The sequence below is a fragment of the Urocampus carinirostris genome, chromosome 7 (genome assembly GCF_059441175.1).
Source record: "Urocampus carinirostris isolate Australia breed hairy pipefish chromosome 7, RoL_Ucar_1.0, whole genome shotgun sequence".
Lineage (NCBI taxonomy): Eukaryota > Metazoa > Chordata > Actinopteri > Syngnathiformes > Syngnathidae > Urocampus > Urocampus carinirostris.
In genome coordinates this window covers 896,542-916,130 of record NC_142355.1, presented here as the reverse complement: position 1 = coordinate 916,130, position 19,589 = coordinate 896,542, and the positions used below count along the sequence as shown (strand labels likewise).

At 37.6% G+C, this 19,589-nt stretch overlaps 1 protein-coding gene across 1 annotated transcript in view; it reads left to right on the top strand.

Moving 5' to 3' along the window:
- The window catches only part of LOC148362063 (unconventional myosin-IXAa-like), a 96,494-nt gene that overhangs the window by 54,377 nt on the left and 22,528 nt on the right, over positions 1-19,589 (top strand). The window contains exons 15-27 of the mRNA XM_088339485.1: positions 211-354; positions 1,951-2,026; positions 2,097-2,231; positions 3,989-4,031; positions 5,275-5,397; positions 7,846-7,926; positions 7,999-8,109; positions 9,166-9,297; positions 10,960-11,109; positions 12,444-12,739; positions 14,448-15,422; positions 15,491-15,560; positions 18,568-18,665. Of these exons, the coding sequence (XP_088195611.1) occupies positions 211-354; positions 1,951-2,026; positions 2,097-2,231; positions 3,989-4,031; positions 5,275-5,397; positions 7,846-7,926; positions 7,999-8,109; positions 9,166-9,297; positions 10,960-11,109; positions 12,444-12,739; positions 14,448-15,422; positions 15,491-15,560; positions 18,568-18,665 (2,434 nt within the window). The remainder of the gene's footprint in view (positions 1-210; positions 355-1,950; positions 2,027-2,096; positions 2,232-3,988; positions 4,032-5,274; positions 5,398-7,845; positions 7,927-7,998; positions 8,110-9,165; positions 9,298-10,959; positions 11,110-12,443; positions 12,740-14,447; positions 15,423-15,490; positions 15,561-18,567; positions 18,666-19,589) is intronic.

Genomic DNA, 19,589 nt, shown 5'->3' with positions numbered 1-19,589 from the left:
ACCTGTGGTTTATAGCATCTCATTGACACAAATAGATGATAGATAGGAGCAGCTTAAAATAGCAAAAAGTATATGCTAGCAGCAAGACGGCGACTTTATTTCAGCCAACAAAGCCCAAAAAACAAAACAAAAAAATTGTCCTTGAAAGTGCTTGAAAAGTGCTTGAATTTGGCTGAGAAAAATGTTTTTTTTTGTTGTTGTGAAATGAAGGAGAAGGTCCCCAGGCCTCCGTCCCCGGCGTCCCCGGCGTCCCCTCCGTCCCCGTCAAATCGGTGGACAGCTTCAGTTTCCTTCATCACCCGGTTCACCAGCGGAGCCTTGAGATCCTGCAGAGGTGCAAAGAGGAGAAATACGGTAAGTTGGACCGCATCCTCTCTCAGTTCTTTTTGGCGATAACATTAGAAAGGGTGTGAAAAAAATGGCCGACGGGATTCCAGACGATGGAAGGATTTGCTCCAACTCCATCGCTACGGTGTGGATTATTGAGTGCACAGGTGCCAAACGGGCGGCCCGCGGTCCAGATCTAAGGGATTGAATCCGGCCCGCGAGACAACTCTCAGAGAAGCGCAAGAGAAAAACAAGTTGCAGGTTGAAATAGGTCAACTTGATGTTGCCAAAGCCAGGTGCCTCTCACAAAGACACTGTACTTGGATTTATCTCTCTTTCTCTCTCTCTCTCTCTCTCTCTCTCTCTCTCTCTCTCTCTGTCCCTCTCTCTCTCTCTATCTCTCTCTACTGTTTCTCTCTCTCTCTCTCCTGTTTCTGTCTCTCTCTCTTTCTCTCTCTCTCTCTCTCTCTCTCACTCTCTTATGTTTCTGTCTCTCTCTCCTGTTTCTGTCTCTCTTTCTCTTTCTATCTCTCTCTCTCTCTATCTCTCTCTACTGTTTCTCTCTCTCTCTCTCTCTCTCTCTCTCTCTTTCTTTCTTCTCTCTCTCTCTCTCTTTCTTTCTCTCTCTCTCTCTCTCCTGTTTCTGTCTCTTTCTCTCTCTTTCTCTTTCTATCTCTCCCTGTATCTGTCTCTCTCTCTCTCTCTCTCTCTCTCTCCCTCTCTCTCTCTCTTTCTCTCTCTATCTCTCCTTTCTCTCTCTCTATCTCTCTCTTAACCTCTTTTGCTCTAACTTCCTTTTTTCCTTTTCTCTCTTTTCTCTTTCTCTCTTCCTACCTTTCGCACTTTCTTCTCTCTTTTCTCTCCTTCTGTCTTTCTATTTCTCTTTGGATTTATGGAGAAGTCTTTTGAAGTATTCCCATTGTAGTAGTATTTTCTTTAGTATTTCCATTGTTATATTTTGTAGTATTTCTTTAGTGTTTTTGTAATATTACTGCAGTTGTATTTTTGTAGTATTTTTGCATTATTGTATTACTTTAGTGGTATTTTTGTAGTTTATTTGTATTATTGTATTACTTTAGTGGTATTTTGTAGTAATTTTGTCTTTTGAAGTATTCCCATTGTAGTAGTAGTTTAGTCATTCTGTAGTCTTTCTTTAGTATTTCCATCGTCCTATTTTGTAGTATTTCTTTAGTGTTTTATTATAGTATATTTGTATTGTTGTATTACTGTAGTGGTATTTTGTAGTAATTATGGAGAAGTCTTTTGAAGTATTCCCATTGTAGTAGTATTTTCTTTCTTTAGTATTTTCATCGTCCTATTTTGTAGTATTTATTTAGTGTTTTTGTAATGTCACTGCAGTTGTATTTTAGCAGTATTTTTATAGTATAGTATTACTTTAGTGGTATTTTTGTGGTATTTCTATTTTTTTTTTCCATGCACCGAGTGGCTAAGGCGAATGGCCGGAGAAGGAAACAGCGGAAAAAAAGTGGAAAATGAAGCAAAACGAAATTTTTGTCTTGTCCATGCACGGAGTGGCTAACGTGAATGGCTGGAGAAGGAAACAGTGGAAAATGAATGACGTTTTTGAATAAGCGAGCGTAATTTTGGGTGTGTTTTGCGCAGGAAGGGGGCGAAAGATTCCGGTGTCCGGGCTTTGGGACCTTCAGGGGGCCGACACGGCCGGGCCCCAAGGCGGACGGTGAGCTCTGGAAACGGATCCTTTTTCGTTGTACGCTGGAACGTGACCCTTTTTTGCCCGTTTCTCGAAGGGAGGGCTCGGGCGGGGTCTTCAAGCGGGGGGTGGCGTCCCGCGTCGGGGGCCCGCCCGCGTCCCTGGGGGAGGACGGCATCTTCCTGGACTCGGACCACGACAAACTCCTGGAGAGGGCTCAGGGGATCTTACTGTGAGTGCCGACGATCCGGCTTTTTTTTTTTTTAGAAGTTTTCAAAATCTTTTTGTAGTTTTTTTACAAGTCTTTAATAGTTTTTTTTTTAGAAGTTTTTCAAAATCTTTTTATATAAGTCTTTTTGAAGTTTTTCTAGAAGTTTTCTAGAGGTTTTTGAGGAGTTTTTAAACGTTTTTATACGTCTGAAATAAGTCTTTTAGAAGTATTTTTATAAGTCTTTTGAAAGTTTTTAAAAGTTTTTGATCGGTCTTTAGTAAGTATTTTGGTTATGTTCAATAGGTCTTTTGAAAGTACTTTGAAAGTCTTCAAAACTTTTTAATACGTATTTGATAAGTCCTTAGAAGTATTTTGGTTATCTTTAATAAGTATTTTAAAAGCCTTCTAGAAGTATTTTAGAAGACCCTAATATGTCTTTAACTAAGTCTTTAGAAGTATTTTGAAAGTATTTTGAACTTCTCTATATGTCTTTAACTAAGTCTTTAGAAGTACTTTGGTAGTCTTTGAGAGGTCTTTGAGAAGTCTTATGAAGTATTTTGGTCATCTTTAATGAGTATTCTAAAAATATTTTAGAAGTATTTTAGAAGACTTTAATACGTCTTAAATAAGTCTTTTGAAAGTTTTTAAAATTTTTGAATAGGTCTTTAGTAAGTATTTAGAAGTATTTTGCTTATCTATAATAATACTTTTGAAAGTACTTTGATAGTCTTTAAAACTTTTCAGTATTTTAAAAGTCTTCTAGAAGTATTTTTGAAGATTTAGTATGTCTTTAATAGGTCTTTAGAAGTCTTTTGAAAGTATTTTGAACTTTTTAATAGGTCTTTAACAAAGTCTTTAGAAGTATTTTGGTAGTCTTTGAGAAGTCTTGTGAAGTATTTTGGTCATCTTTAACAAGTATTTTAATAATCTTCTAGAAGTATTTTAGAAGACTTGAATACGTCTTTCATAGGTCTTTAGAAGTCTTTTGAACTTTTTAATAGGTATTTAACTAAGTCTTTAGAAGTATTTCGGTAGTCTTTGAGAAGTCTTATGAAGTATTTTGGTCATCTTTAATAAGTATTTTGAAAATCTAGAAGTATTTTAGAAGACTTTAATACGTCTTTAATAGGTCTTTAGAAGTATTATGAAAGTATTTTGAACTTTTTAATAGGTCTTTAAGTAAGTCTTTAGAAGTATTTTGGTAGTCTTTGAGAAGTCTTGTGAAGTATTTTGGTCACCTTAATGAGTATTTTAAAAATCTTCTAGAAGTATTTTAAAAGACTTTAATACGTCTTTAATAGGTCTTTAGAAGTATTTTGAAAGTATTTTGAACTTTTTAATAGGTCTTTAACTGAGTCTTTAGAAGTATTTTGGTAGTCTTTGAGAGGTCTTTGAGAAGTCTTGTGAAGTATTTTGGTCATATTTAATGAGTATTTTAAAAGTCTTCTAGAAGTATTTAGAAGACTTTAATACGTCTTTCATAGGTCTTTAGAAGTATTTTGAACTTTTTAATAGGCATTTAACTAAGTCTTTGGAAGTATTTCGGTAGTCTTTGAGAAGTCTTTGAGAAGTCTTATGAAGTATTTTGGTCATCTTTAATAAGTATTTTAAAAATCTAGAAGTATTTTAGAAGACTTTAATACGTCTTTGATGGGTCTTTAGAAGTATTTTGAACTTTTTAATAGGCATTTAAGTAAGTCTTTGGAAGTATTTCGGTAGTCTTTGAGAAGTCTTTGGAATAGGTGTCAAGTGCTTTTCTTTGTTCTGGTCCATTTCAGAAGAAACCAAAAGTGCAAAGAGAAGAAGCCCAGCCTGCCCAAGGTAAGGTGCTCGCCGTGGTTTTTTGGGTTCTTAAAGGGACAGTGTGTCATCTACAGCGCCTCCTAGTCATACAAATAATGGCATGAGACTACACAGTGCCACGTAGTACTCAAACATGACACACGAGGGCGTTTTATAGTTCTTGTACCCGTGAGCTGTGTTTTGGTTCATTTTTATATATTCTTAAAGGGACAGTGTGCCATATTGAGTGCCACCTATTGGTAGAAAAGATAAAAACGTTGCTTGTCAACTGTCATACCAACGTTTATTTTGATGCGTATTTCTCTTAATTTGCCTGATTCATCCTTAGCAGTCGCCTTCATGTTTGTCTGCCATCTTGCTGCTACGCCGGGCTCTTGGCACTGGTTTTCCTTGGCATTAAATTATAGAAGGGGTGTCAAACTCATTTGAACTCGGGGGCCACACGATAGAACAAACATTCTGTCGGGGGCCGGACGAGTAGATTCAAGAGAAAGAAAAAGAGAGAGAAAGAAATTAAAGGAAGAGGGAGGAAGAAAGACATCCAAAGAGAAAAAGAAAGACAGAAGGAGAGAAAAGAAAGTGCGAAGGGTAGGCAGAGAGAAAAAAAGAAAAAAGAGAAAAGGAAAAAAGAAAGTTAGAGCAAAAGAGGTTAAAAGACACAGAGAGAGAAAGAGACAAAGAGTAACAAAGGAAGAGGAAAAGAGAGACACAGAGAGTGAAAGAGATAGAGACAGAGTGGGAGAAAAGGTCTGGAAAAGAGAGAGAGAGAGAGAGAGAGAGAGAGAGAGAGAGACCGAAACAGGAGAGAGAGAGAGAGAGACCGAAACAGGAGAGAGAGAGAGAGAGAGAGAGAGAGAGAGAGAGAGAGAGAGAGAGAGAGAGAGAGAGAGAGAGAGAGAGAGAGAGAGACCGAAACAGGAGAGAGAGAGAGAGAGAGAGAGAGAGAGAGAGAGAGAGATACAAGTACAGTGTCTTTGTTCGAGGCACCTGGCTTTGGCAACATCAAGTGGACATATTTCAACCGGCAGCTTGTTTTTCTCTTGCGCTTCTCTGAGTGTTGTCTCGCGGGCCGGATACAATCCCTTAGCGGGCCCGGTCTGGCCCGCGGGCCGCCTGTTTCACACCTGTGTATTAGACTATACAGTGCCCCCTAGTGCTCAAATTTGACACACTGGGTCTTTAAAAAGGCTAGCCCTTTCGAGAAGAGTCGACATCGTTTTCGCCCTTTCTCGAAGCGTTTAGTTTGTTTTTTGTTTTTTAGCACTTGTTGGACGTGAAAAGTCTCCGTCACCTCCGCAGCGTGACGCTTCACGACCGCATCACCAAATCTTTGCTTCACTTGCACAAGAAGAAGAAACCGCCCAGCATCAGCGCGCAGTTCCAGGTACGCCCTTGCACGCCACTGCCCCCCGATGGCCGCCACGTGCTATGACACGCACAGCGAAACGCTCAAAAATCGTCGTTAGGATAAAGATTTTCTGCTTCCACAAATGATTTCAAAATAAAATACTGGATGATTTTCTGCTTTGACAAATGATTTCAAAATAAAATACTGAATGATTTTCCGCTTCCACAAATGATTTCAAAATAAAATACTGAAGGATTTTCCGCTTCGACAAATTATTTTAAAATAAAATACTGGATTATTTTTCGCCTCGACAAATTATTTCAAAATAAAATACTGAATGATTTTCCGCTTTGACAAATGATTTCAAAATAAAATACTGAATGATTTTCTGCTTCGACAAATTATTTCAAAATAAAATACTGGATAATTTTCCGCTTTGACAAATGATTTCAAAATAAAAAACTGGATGATTTTTTTTGCTTCGACAAATGATTTCAAAATAAAATACTGAATGATTTTCCGCTTCGACAAATGATTTCAAAATAAAATACTGAATGATTTTCCGCTTCCACAAATGATTTCAAAATAAAATACTGAATGAGTTTCCGCTTCCACAATTTATTTCAACATAAAATACTGAATAATTTTTTGCTTCGACAAATGATTTCAAAATAAAATACTGAATGATTTTCCGCTTCCACAAATGATTTCAAAATAAAATGCGTGTCCGGGAAAACCGATGAAAAAGAGATATTTTTATGACAGGAGCCAAATGATAGATCATTCTTTTTATATATTTATATTTGAGAACATCATACTTTTTTATGATATTGTACATTAAATCAATTTTCACAGTTTTTAGAAAAAAAAATAAGTACTGTTTCTATTTCTTTAAGAGCCGTTTCGTAAGGAAGCTAAATTTTATCGTTTATATTTTTTATTCCGGCATTTTTCTTTTCTCTATAATTAGTCAAGTAAAAGTTTGAAGGATTGTAATTGTTTAAAAAATGTATTTTAATTTAGAACTTTGTGTTTTTTTTCTAAAAATGTCCTAAAAATGTTACAAAAGAAAATGCTTCGAATAAAGCACAAAAACCTAAAGCTTAGCTGATTCTAGTTAGCCTAGCAGGCTAAAACCGCTAACGTGTACACAAAATCGGAGGTCGATTTAGCTTTTTTCTTTTCTATATATTTATCAAACCAAGACTAATTGTTTAAAAACATGTATTTTAATTTAAAATGTAGTGGTTTTTTTTCTAAAAATGTCATAAAAATGTTACAAAAGAACCAGAAAAAATGACAGCTTAGCCGATTCTAGTTCGCGTAGCAGGCTAAAACTGCTAGCGTGTACACAAAGTGAGACATTTGAGGTCGATTTTGTTTTTTTGTTCTATATAATTAGCAAACTAAGACTTAAAACGCTTGAAATTGTTGAAAACATGTATTTTAATTCAGAATTGAATGGTTTTTTTTTTCTAAAAATGTCATAAAAATGTGAGAAAAGAACCAGAACAAACGACAGCGTAGCCGATTCTAGTTAGCGTAGCGGGCTAAAACCGCTAGCGCGTACCTAAAGCGAGTCATTTGAGGTTGATTTAGCTTGTTTTCTTTTCTATCTAATTAGCAAACTAAGACATTGAACAATTGTAATTGTTATAAAATGTATTTTAATTTAGAATTTTGTGTTTTTTTTTCTAAAAATGCCATAAAAAAAGGAACCAGAACAAATGACAGGGTAGCCGATTCTAGTTGGCATAGCGGGCTGAAAGCGCTAGCTAGTGCGTGCAAAAACGAGACATCGGACAGCGATTTTGCTTCTTTCTTCGCTATATCATTAGAAGAATCGATTGTCAAAAAACGTGTCTCGATCGGAAGTTTGGAACGGAACGGTGGCGTAGTCGATCCTAGTTAGCATAGCGGGCTAAAATTGGGTAGCTCGTACGTAAAGCGAGACATTTGAGGTCGATTTAGCTTTTTCCTTTTCTATATATTTAGCAAACTAAGACTTTGGACTATTGTAATTGTTAAAAAAAAATGGTATTTAATAAGAACGAGTAACCGTGTAGCCGATTCTAGTTAGCGTCTTGGGCTAAAACTGCTAGCGTGTACAAAAACCAGACATTTGACAGCGATTTTGCTTTCTTTCTTTGCTATATCATTAGAAGAATCGATTGTTGAACTCATCGGAAGTTTGGAACAGAACGTCAGCGTAACCGATCCTGGTTAGCATAGCGGGCTAAAACGGCTAGCGCGTACAAAAAGTGAGACCTTTGAGGTCGATTTAGTTTTTTTTATACATAATGAGCAAACTAAGACTTTGAACGCTTGTAATTTAAAAAAAATGTTTTTCATCCGATAGGTTTTCTAAAAATGTCATAAAAATGTGAGAGAAGAAGCAGAACAAATGTCAGCGTAGCGGGCTAGAAGCGCTAGCGGATTTAGCCGATGAGAAAATAGCGAGGTGACTCTGATTCTTTGGGTAAGGCTTCCCTGAACCAACTGATGGAGACCCTGGAGCGATCCGAGCCCTACTTCGTCAAGTGCGTCCGCTCCAACGCCCAAAAGGTGAGAGACCACCGGTCGACAGCCCCCCAAAAATAGCGGTTCTGAAGAGAGGCTTTTCGGCCTTCCCGGCAGTCGCCCTCGCGCTTCGACGAGGACCTGGTCCTCAGGCAACTCCGCTACGCCGGCACGCTGGAAACCGTACGCATACGCCGCTCCAGGTACTGCGTCAAGTACGCCTTCCGGGTAAGACCCTTCCCCTTCCTTTTTACGCCGCCCCGTCGGAATGAGAGAGAGAGAAAGAAAGAGAGAGAGAAAGAGAGAGAGAGAAAGAGAGAGAGAGAGAGATGCAGAGAGAGAGACATAGAGAGAGACGTAAAGACATGGAGAGAGAGACATAGAGAGAGAGAGACGTAGAGTGAGAAAGAGACTTAAAGAGAGAGAGAGACCTAGAGAGAGAGATATAGAGACATAGAGAGAGAGAGAGAGACGTAGAGAAAGAGACATAGAGACGTGGAGAGAGAGAGAGAGAGAGAGAGAGAGACGTGAAGAGAGAGACGTAGAGACATAAAGAGAGAGAGACGTGGAGAGAGAGGCGTAGAGAGAGAGAGAGAGACATAGAGACATAGAGAGAGAGAGAGAGAGACGTAGAGACATGGAGAGAGAGACGTATAGAGAGAGAGAGAGAGAGAGAGAGAGGGAGACGTAGAGACATGGAGAGAGAGACAAAGAGAGAGACGTAGAGAGAGAGAGAGACGTGGAGAGAGAGAGAGAGATCTAGAGAGAGAGAGAGAGTGAGAAAGAGAGCATAAAAAAGAGAGGGAAGGAAAGAGGGAGAGACAGAGAGAAAATGGGAGAAAGGGAGCATGAAAGAGAGAGAGAGATTGAGAGAGAGAGATAGCAAAAACAAAAGAGGGCAACATACAAAGAGGGAAAAGAGAAGAGAAGAAGAGAAGAGAAAATAGAGAGCAAACTAGGTAAAAAAAATAGAGAGTACAAGGGAAACAGAGTAAGAGAGGGAGAAAGGAAAGAGAGAGAAAAGGGAGAAAGAGAGCATGAAAGAGTGACTGAAAGGGAGAGTGAGAGAGAGAGAAGGAAAGAGAGAGAGAAAAGGGGAGATAGAGAGCATGAAAGCGAGTGAGATTGAGAGCGAGAGAGCAGGAAAGATGGAGAGAAAGAGAAAGAGAGAGATGACAAATATCATTTTAGTTTTTTCTCTCGTTTCAATCTTTCTTTCTCCTTTGTTGGTGGTGCTTTTCTTTCAACCGCCTAAAAAAATATTCCCTTCTTTTTGCGTTTCAGGATTTCGTGCGTCACTTCGAGGTGCTTCTACCCGCAGGTAGCGCCAGCGCCAGCGCCTGCAAGTCGGGCATCAGGGATTTCTTCAGGCACGTCGGCCTCAAGCCTGCCGGATACCAAGTGGGGCGCACCATGGTGAGGGAGGGCACACCCCGCCAAAATAGAACGCCATCTTTACATACTTTTTATACTTAATACAACTACTTTGTTTGTATTGTACATTGTTTTTACATTACTAGTGTATCATTCTTTTTATTTTGTACTGCTTTCTTGTACTTTTCAGTATTTTACTACTCTTTCCATACTTTTTGGTATTGACTACTGTTTGGACCACAGTATTTTCAAAATAATTAACTTTACTGCTTTTTTTTGCTACTACTCCTTACTTTTTCCTACTTAGTACTGTTTCATACTTTCCATCATTTGTCATGTTTTAGGTACTTTTCAGTACTTGAGTATATTTCCATTCCTTATAACTTGCTGCAGCGCCTGCAAGTCAGGCATCAGGGGTGATATTCTGTTTGCAGTATTCTTGCATACTTTTCAGTACTTTTCACAACTTTTTCTTTTCTTTTCTTTTTTATACTACATTTTAATACTCTTAGTATTTATTTAGACTTAGTACTTTCTAGTAATTTTCAGTACTTGAGTATATTTTCAATACTTATTAATCGCTGCAGCACCTGCAAGTCAGGCATCGGGATCGATTCGTTCTTTGCAGTATTCTGGCATACCTTTCAGTACTTTTCACAACTTTTTCTTTTTTTATACTACATTTTCATACCCTTAGTTTTTACATAGACTTAGTACTTTCTAGTACTTTTCAGTACTTTTGTATATTTTCAATACTTATAACTCGCTGCAGCGCCTGCAAGTCAGGCATCAGGGGTGTTTTTCCTTCTTTGCAGTATTCTGGCATACCTTTCAGTCATTTTCACAACTTTTTCTTCTTTATACTACTTTTTCATACTCTTAGTTTTTACATAGACTTAGTACTTTCTAGTACTTTTCAGTACCTTTGTATATTTTCAATACCCGGTACTTATAACTCGCTGCAGCGCCTGCAAGTCAGGCATCAGGGATGTTTTGCCTTCTTCGCAATATCCTGGCATACCTTTCAGTACTTTTCACAACAACTTTTTTATACCACATTTTCATACCCTTAGCATTTATTTAGACTTCTTAGTACTTTGTAGTACATTTCAGTACTCGAGTATATTTTCAATACTTATTACTAGCTGCAGTGCCTGCAAGTCAGGCATCGGGATCGATTCGTTCTTGCAGTATTCTGGCATACCTTTCAGTACTTTTCACAACTTTTTCTTTTTTTATACTACATTTTCATACCCTTAGTTTTTACATAGACTTAGTACTTTCTAGTACTTTTCAGTACTTTTGTATATTTTCAATACTTATAACTCGCTGCAGCGCCTGCAAGTCAGGCATCAGGGATGTTTTTCCTTCTTTGCAGTATTCTGGCATACCTTTCAGTACTTTTCACAACTTTTTCTTTTTTATACTACATTTTCATATCCTTAGTATCTATTTAGACTTCTCAGTACTCTGTAGTACCTGCCTGGCGTGTATCCGAGCATGCTCTTCGTGTCACCGTCACAGTCTGGAGTTTGGAAACAAGAAGGAGGCTCTAATCAGAGCAAAATTCCACAAAGTTGGTGGAGGAACCCTGATTTTTAGGTGTTTGGATTGTTTTGTTTTGTGGATTTCGTCTTGAATTGGATTTTAAAAGGCATTTCGAGAAAAGTGGAAGGAACTTTGTTGAGAGTTTTTGATTTTCAGGTTTTCCTTCGGGAGGCGGAGCGTCAGCGCCTTCAGTCCCTCCTCCACCAGGAAGTACTCTGCCGTATCGTGACGCTTCAGCGCCGATTTCGCGCCGTGCTGGAAAGGAAGTACTTTGTTCGGATGCGATGGGCCGCCCGCGTCCTCCAGGTAAGATTTCACCTTTTCCTCCGACTATGGACAAACATACTACTTCAGAAATACTACAGTAATACAAATACTCGAGTAATACAAAAATACGACTCCGGAAAGAAAAACAAAGGAGGGAAAGAAAAGATAAAGATGAAAAGGAAAAATGGGAAAACAAAGGAGAAAAGATGAAATAGAAGAAGAAAAACAAGAAAAGAAGGAAAAAAATGAAAGAAGAAATGAAAAATGAAGGAAGAAAAATAAAAAAGAGGAAACAACAGAATGAAAAACCAAGAAAAAAGAGAAACTGAAAAAAATAGGAAGAACAAAGGGAAGAAAAAGAAAAGAGGGGAAAAAATAAGGAAGTCAAAGAAAAGGTGAAACAAGAATGGAATTAAAGTAAAAAGAAAGAAGGAATCAAACTAAAAAGGAAAAAAGTAAAGAAATAAGAAGGAAGGAAAAAGGAAGGGGGAAAGATGAATAATGGAAAGAAGAAATAGAAGAAGAAAAAAGAGAAAAGAAGGAAGAAAGTGAGAGAATAAATGAAAGCAGAAAAAAAGAAAAGAGGGAAAAAGAATGAAGTAAAAGAAAAGGAAGTAAAGAAATTAAAAAGAGGGGAAAATGAGAGTGCAAAAGGGAAATGAGAGAAAAAAGAAAGAAAGGGGGAAGGATGAAAGAGAAAAGAGCGAATAAGAGGAAAACGAAAAAGACAAAAAGAGAAAATGGAGAATAAAGGGAAGAAAGAAAGAAAAACGAAAGAAGAAAGGAAAAAAGAAGGAAGGAAAATAAAAAATGAGAACGGGAGGAAAATGGATACAATTTAAAAAAGAAAAACGAGGAAATGAAAAACCAAGAAAAAAAGAGAAACTGGAAGAATAGGAAGAATAAAGGAAAGAAAAAGAAAAGAGGGGGTAAAAAGAATGAAGTAAAAGAAAAGGCAGGAAAAGAATGGAATTAAAGTAAAAAGAAAGAAAGAATTAAACTAAAAAGCAAAAAAGTAAGGAAATAAAATGGAGGGAAAAACTGGGGGAAGTGGAAAAGGGAGAACAAAAGAAAGAAAATGGGAAAGATGAAAGAGAAAAGCGAGAATATGAGGGAAAGGAAAAAAGAGAAAATTGAGAATAAAGGAAGGAAAGAAACAAGATAAGGGGGTGAAAATGAAAAGAAGAAAATTAAAGAAAAAGAGAATAAGGAATCTAACTAAAAAGAAGAAAAGAAACAGTGGAAAAGAGCGAAGAAAAAGAGACTGGTTTTGGTTGGCGTCAGAAATTACAGTGCCATCTAGTGGTCAAATACGACACACTGGCGCTTTAAGAATGAGTCCCAAAGCCCACGACCGCATTTTTTTTTTTCAGCGATGGTGGCGCCGTTGCCTCCTCGGAGACGGCGATCCCCGGCTCGAAGAGCAAGCTGCGCTTTGTCTCCAGACCGCATGGCGGCGCTGCAGGCAGCGCCGCAGGTATCTGCGGTGTCGGAACTCGGCGCTCCTGATCCAAAAGAATTGGAGGAAGTTGCGTCGGAGGAAGACGGAGGCGGCCATCTTGATCCAGGCGGCCTGGAGGGGCTTTCTCCAAAGGAGGCGCTACAGTGACACCTGCAGGACGGTGACGCTCCTGCAAGCCTTGGGGAGGGCTTACCTGGCCCGATGCAGGTAAAGCCGCATTTTAAAGATGGCAAAATAGAATGACAAACTCTCAAACATTTTTGATGTTAAATTCTTGTTTTATTCTTGTTATATAGCAACCTTGAGTGTCTTGAAGTGAAATGTATTATTATTATTAGTATTATTTAATAGTTATTGGGTTTTTTTCATCCTCCTGGAAAAAATTCAATTATTATCGATAGATAGATACCATAGATAGATAGATAGATGGATACCATAGATACCATAAAGAGATAGATAGATGGATAGATAGATACCATAGATAGCATAGATAACATAGATAACATAGATAGATTGATAGATACCATAGATACCGTAGATACCATAGCTAGATATATACCATAGATAGATACGATAAATATCATAGATAGATAGACACCATAGATACCATAAAGAGATAGATAAATAGATAGATACCATAGATGCCATAAAGAGATAGATAGATGGATAGATAGATACCATAGATACCGTAGATACCATAGCTAGATAGATAGATACCATAGATACGATAGATACTATAGATAGCATAGATACCATAGATAGATACCATAGATAGATGTCTAGATAGATAGATAGATAGATACTCTCTTCATCCCCGTAGGGAAATTCACACTTCCAGCAGTATCCTTGTGTTGAAAAATAAAATAAAAGATATAGAATACAAAAATACCCAATATAAAGTTTTGCTATTGAGTATTTCAATAGTGCTACAGAAAATACACACTGTCATAAAAATAGGGTCATATGCAAATGTGAGGGTGGGGTTTCATGTGGGCTTTGACTCTCCGGGTGGAGTTAAAGAGCCTCATGGCATGAGGAAGAAATCATCTCCTCAGTCTGTCCGTATTTAGTATTCATTTTAATAATTGCTTTTGCGAGGTAACTAATAGTGTGTTTTTTCATCCTCTAGAAAAAAAAGATTTATTATGATAGTGTTTCTTTTCACTAATAGTGTTTCTTTTCACCCTGCTATAAAACATATATTAGCAATTCATTTATGATGTATTTATTATTTTTGAAATGTCAATATTATTTTGGGGTGTTAAATAATTGGGTTTTTTCATTCACCAGAAAAGAAATAATATTTGATGATACTTTTTTATTTAGTACTTTCGATTTGTAGATATATCTATCTATTTTAGGGGCAATAATCGTGGTTTTTTTTTCATCCTCGTAAAAAAATTATTGTCATTTTTTTTAGTACTTTTTGCTAAACGTTCTTTTATGTATTTATTTATTTTTATTTGTAAGTACATCCATTTATTTTGGCGCAATAATAGTCGGGGGTTTTTTCATCCTCCTAAAAAATTATTGTTATTTATTTAGTACTTTTTTGCTAAACGTTTTTTATTTTTTATTTTTTATTTTTTTATTGTTTTTATTTGTAAATACATTCATTTATTTTAATGTAATAATAGGGTTTTTTCATCCTCCTAAAAATATTGTTATTTATTTAGATATTTAGCTTTTATTTTGCTAAACTTTATTTTTTTTTTAAAGAAAAACTATTGTGTCAAGAAAGCACTATTAAATAAAATGTATTATTATTATTCATTTATCATTTTATTTATTTGTTTATTTTCCTCATAACACCCAGAATACATATTTTCATCGATTAGGGATTGGAATTTCCTGAACTGATTTGTACAAACTTCCGCAAATCCTAAGTAAATAATCCATCTTTTTCTCATTTCAGGTTCCGAGAACTGAAACAGCATCTGGAACCTCAAGAACCCGACGAGGACCTCCCTTTGTCAGAGTTTGACAGTGTCCAGAACCTCACCGAAGAACCGCTAGAAGAACCCGAAAGAGAGTCCGATGGAAGTCGGACCGTCGACGATGCCAGCCTCAAGACCCGGTCCAAGAGAGCGAGCCGACGTCTGCGAGAACTGGAGCAGGCCCAGTTCAGTTTGGAACTTCTCAAGGTCAGGACTGGTAATGTGGGACCAGACGGCGGGACCTGTCCCCAGGAGGACCACCACAGACCTTCACCCCTGGGGTCTCTCGACAGCTTTGAAACCCTCACCACGGAGGATTTAGAGTCGGAAAGTCCGGGAGGGTCAGAATCCCGATCAACAGTCTCTCGGGAGCGTTTCCTTCTGGACGAAAACCCCGAAGAACCGGTGACGGATTCCAACCACAACGAAAAACCCAAGATAGAAACTCCAAGGGCAACGTTCTACATCGCCTCGGACCAAAGTCCCGTTCGAGAACCAAAATGGGAAAGTCCCAAAAGAAGGGAGTCCACCTCCCGGAGACCTGTTGTGGTTCTGATCAGCATGCAGAATGACAGTCCTCTGGAAGATGGTACGCCGGTACCTCCAAGTCCTGAAAGAACCTCTCAAGTTCTCGGAACGCCGCCCTGTTCTCAGGGTACTTACATTTCAGGTTTGGAGGTCGGATCTCCCATCAAAATTGAAAAAACCACACCGTCCACCGTCGAGATCGGGAACTCCTCGGTGGTTCCGTCTCCTGCAAGTCCAGAAGAACCCAAAAGTGACCTTAAAAACTCCATCCTTGATCTGAATTCTGCAGTTTCTCCCAGTAACTTAGTCGAACAGCAAAAGAAACCATCCAAAACCCAAAAGAAGACCTCCACCCAGACCGTGATCGTCAACATGACGGAAAAAGCCGTCTTCTCGCCGCCCAGGCGCAAGCTGCCCTTCTCCAAGTAGGTTGAAACCTTGATGGTTCTCTTCTATCCTGGTTCAGATCTAACCAAAAAACTCGTCTTTCCAGGTCCGATAAGGATTTGGTCAACCAGGGAAGGTCTTTTTCCATGTTCAGAGACGATTCCAGAACCAGAGAGGTAGAGTCACTTGCAGTTACAAACTGTATCACATTTTGGGGTCAATTCATGATTTGAATAATTATTTGATTTGTTTATTGTTCGTGATATTGAAGATTTCTGTATTGTATTTCTTTTATTTTATTTTATTTTTTTCAACACAAGGATACCATTTATCTGTCTAGACATTTCGACAACTAGGTATTTAGACATCTAGGCATCTATCTAACTATCTAGGCATCTACCTAGACAACTACCTAGACATATATCTATCTAGGCATCTAGACATTTAGACATCTATCTATTTAGACATCTAGACATCTTGACATCTATCCATCTAGGCATCTATCTATCTAGGCATCAGACATCTATCTAGAAATCTATCTAGGCATCTATCTATCTAGACATCTATCTAGAGACCTATCTATCCATCTATACATCTATCAAACGAGACATCTATCTATCTAGGCATCTAGACATCTATCTAGACATCTATCTATCTAGGCATCTAGACATCTATCTAGACATCTATCTATCTAGGCATCCATCTATCTAGACATCTATCTAGACATCTATCTATCTCTGTCCCTTTAAGGGCAGCCCTGGTGTATGATGGACTTATCTAATACTCATTGATGGAATTTCATATACATTCTTAATGTTGTCTTTATTTGTAGATATTGTTTTTATTAAGAACAGGGGAATACTTTTAATAAGTGCTTTTTTTAAGTGAAAAACTTGATTTTGCCCGACCTCACCAGAACCCTAGCTCCAATAGCCCCCAAGTAAATTGAGTTTCGGACCCCTGGTTCGCATGATTGTGACGGTGTTCTTTGATACCCACACCCTTTAGGCCGGATCTGTTTTTTGTAACTTAGGAGATTTGCTAAAAAGTTAAGGCTTTTAGAAATTGTCGGAATTTTTTATCTCCTTGCAAGTTCAAAATCCGTTGACGTCTTCTCTCCTTGTAGTTTTATTTCTAGATCTTCTTTTGTGTTGAATTTTTAAAAAGGAAGATATTTGAGAACAGCATGTTTTTATCAGTGGACTTTAGCTCCAGTGGACGGTCCTCGAGTAAATCGAGTATGAGACCCCTGGGTTCGACTATGATCACGATGCGTTTTGGTCGCCCGGCAACAGGTGAAGCGGCCCCGCCCCAAAAAGAAAGCGCGAACGTCCCGGACGCGATCCGACTTCCTGACTCGCTGTAACTCGGAAGGCGCCAGCCAATCGGACGACGAGGACGGATACTATGTCCCCGCCCGCTCCCGCCACAAGGCCCCCTCCCTCTGCCCCCCTCGCGTCCGACACAGGATGGTAAATGGCGACGGCCTCCTCGGATCTCTCCCCGTCTTCTCACGGAGGGGCTTCCTCATCGAAAAACGCAAATTATTCGCATGCGCCCGCGTTTCCCAAAAGCGGAATAATGCGCCGATGCATGCGCCGATCAACTAATCACGCTTTCTTCTCTTCCTTCATAACGATTAACATTCAAATGGGAATAAACGCACAAAAAAGTGAAAGATATTCCAGGAAATGTCAGGATGAAACTAAAAAACCCCAGCGCAATCTATGGTTCGGGGGCCATATAGGGCCCGCTGACCTGACTTCCTTGGCCCACGGCATTTTTAGCAAAAAAAATCCTGTTTAGAAATTTAAGAAAAGTTGTCGTCAAATAATGTTTAACTGGAAAATACTTTTGTCGTATTTTGAATGTATTTTTGAGAAAACAAGAGAAAATATTTTATAAACGATCATTTCATCTATTGGATTATTCTGCTCGGAGAAATATTTCTTGATTTTTTTTTTTAAGTACTCGAGTTTATTTGATAAAAAATGGGTTGAAAAATGCTTAAATTAGCTTCTTTTTTAATGTCAAATAATATTATGTTGTTTTCTATAATAGATACATTTTCTACAATAAATCTGAAACGATCAAATGAAAACATCATTAGTTTTGTGTTTGTAAAAAAATAATTCAACATTAGTATAAATGACAAAAATCAAATATAAAGTATCTTTTAATGGAAGATAGTTTTTAATATTGAAATCAATTTAAAATAAAACTGGGAAGCAATACTATAACATAAAATAAATATTACATTTGAATAAAATAATAAAATGAAATAAATACAATTTTAAATGATTTTAAAAAGGTAAAATAAAATACATTATGCAAAAAATGAAAAATACATTAATCTGAAATAAGAAAAACAAGAATACAGTTATAAAATAATAAATTACAAACATCAAATAAAAAGTATCTTTTTAATGGAAAATAAATTGAAATAAATATATATTACATTGGAAAGTTTTTTTATATTAAAATCAATTCAAAATAAAACTGGGAAGCGATACTAGAAAATAAAATAAATATGACGTTTAAATAAAATCATGAAATTAAATAAATACAATTTTAAATGATTCTAAAAAGGTCATATAAAACCAAATACATTATGCAAAAAATAAAAAATGCATTAATATGAAATAAGAAAAATAAGAATACAATTCTAAACTAACAAATAAACAAACACGAAACTTTAAAATAAGATCATTAAACCAAATGAAAATGGATAAATACAGATAAAATGACAATGAAATAATAAAATATACAAAATAGATCAAAGTTAAATTCATAGAATATTAAAAAACGATAGTGATAAAAAAATATGGAATCGTATGAAACATAACGATTATAAACTACATTATACAAGAAATAAATCCATAAATGAGAATCAAAAAAAAGTATTTGAATAAAGAAATAAAGTTTCCATTCCATTTGTCAAGTTTCTGTAGAAGGCTCTCAGAAAAAAATCATTTGCCAAGTGAAAATCCTGCTGGAATCGAACCATTGCAAAGCACAAGTTTCCTCCTGAAATTTGTCTGGAAAGTCCACATCTCTTCCACATCTCTTCCACTCTCTCCAGCTTTAGGTGACGTCCCCTGGACAACCTTCCTCTTGACGGACGTCCTCTGAATCCCAGAACGCAGAAAGACATGTCCTCATCTCCACCATTTTGTTTGACAGGATCCCCACAAAGATCCCAAGAAGATCCACAAGACCGTGTCGTCCGGAGATCTGGGCAAAGTCCAGGCGCTGAGGAAAACCTCCGGCCAGGACGGAAGGTAGGACACCAAATCGTCAAAAGCGAATGAGACCGGAGACCGAAACGGACAGAAATTGACTACAGTTACATCATGATTAGATAAGCGCTATTTATTTGTAAAAGCGAGCTTATCAGTATATATCTCCATGCGACCACGTCCAATATTGCGTATTTTCGACGCCTATCGGACTCGAGTCATCAGGAAACCAGAATAGGGGAAAGGCATTGTAAAGTAGGCTTAAAAGTATTTGCTCAAAGGTGTGTATTTCCAATCAGTTGTATGGCCCTTTTTGGCGTCTCCTAGTTTTCCTGTCTTTATTTAAAAGTGTTGGTACTGTGCCAGGGGGGATGGTATTTTCTCTTTGTCTCAGTACTTTTCCACCCTTAATAAAACACAGAGGCAGAAGGGGCGAGGGTCAGAGGGAGTTTCCACTAGCAAGCAGAGAAAGCGAGTAAATTCCTCGCTCCTCTGAGCTCCCCCTCCAACTGCAGTTGTAGAGAAAACTCAACAAGTCTCATGCCTGGTGTATTTTCTAGCGTTAGCCAACTTTTATAGCTCTCCCACACGTAAGTGGTCTTTTTTAGACCCAACAGGCATACAATGCAATTTATTGATTTAAATTTTTTGTGTTTCTTTGCTCTTCAGTTTATTTATCTTTATATAACTGTGGCCATTCCTGCATATTTTTGACTCCTAGCAGACTCAAGTAGTCAGGAAACCAAAAGAGGAAACACAATGCATTGTTTTTATTTTTTGTTTTTTATTTTTTCTGCGTGTAGGGTTCTTCGGGTACTTGAAATCCAGGAAAATGCTTGCACTTGGAGTGAAGTGCTTGAAATTGCTTCAAATGGTTGCCACTGCCATGTTTCTTGGCAGTCTGACTCGATAGACCACGCAATAAATGAGGAATAGTTTTGGGGGACGCATGAAAATGACGCCAAC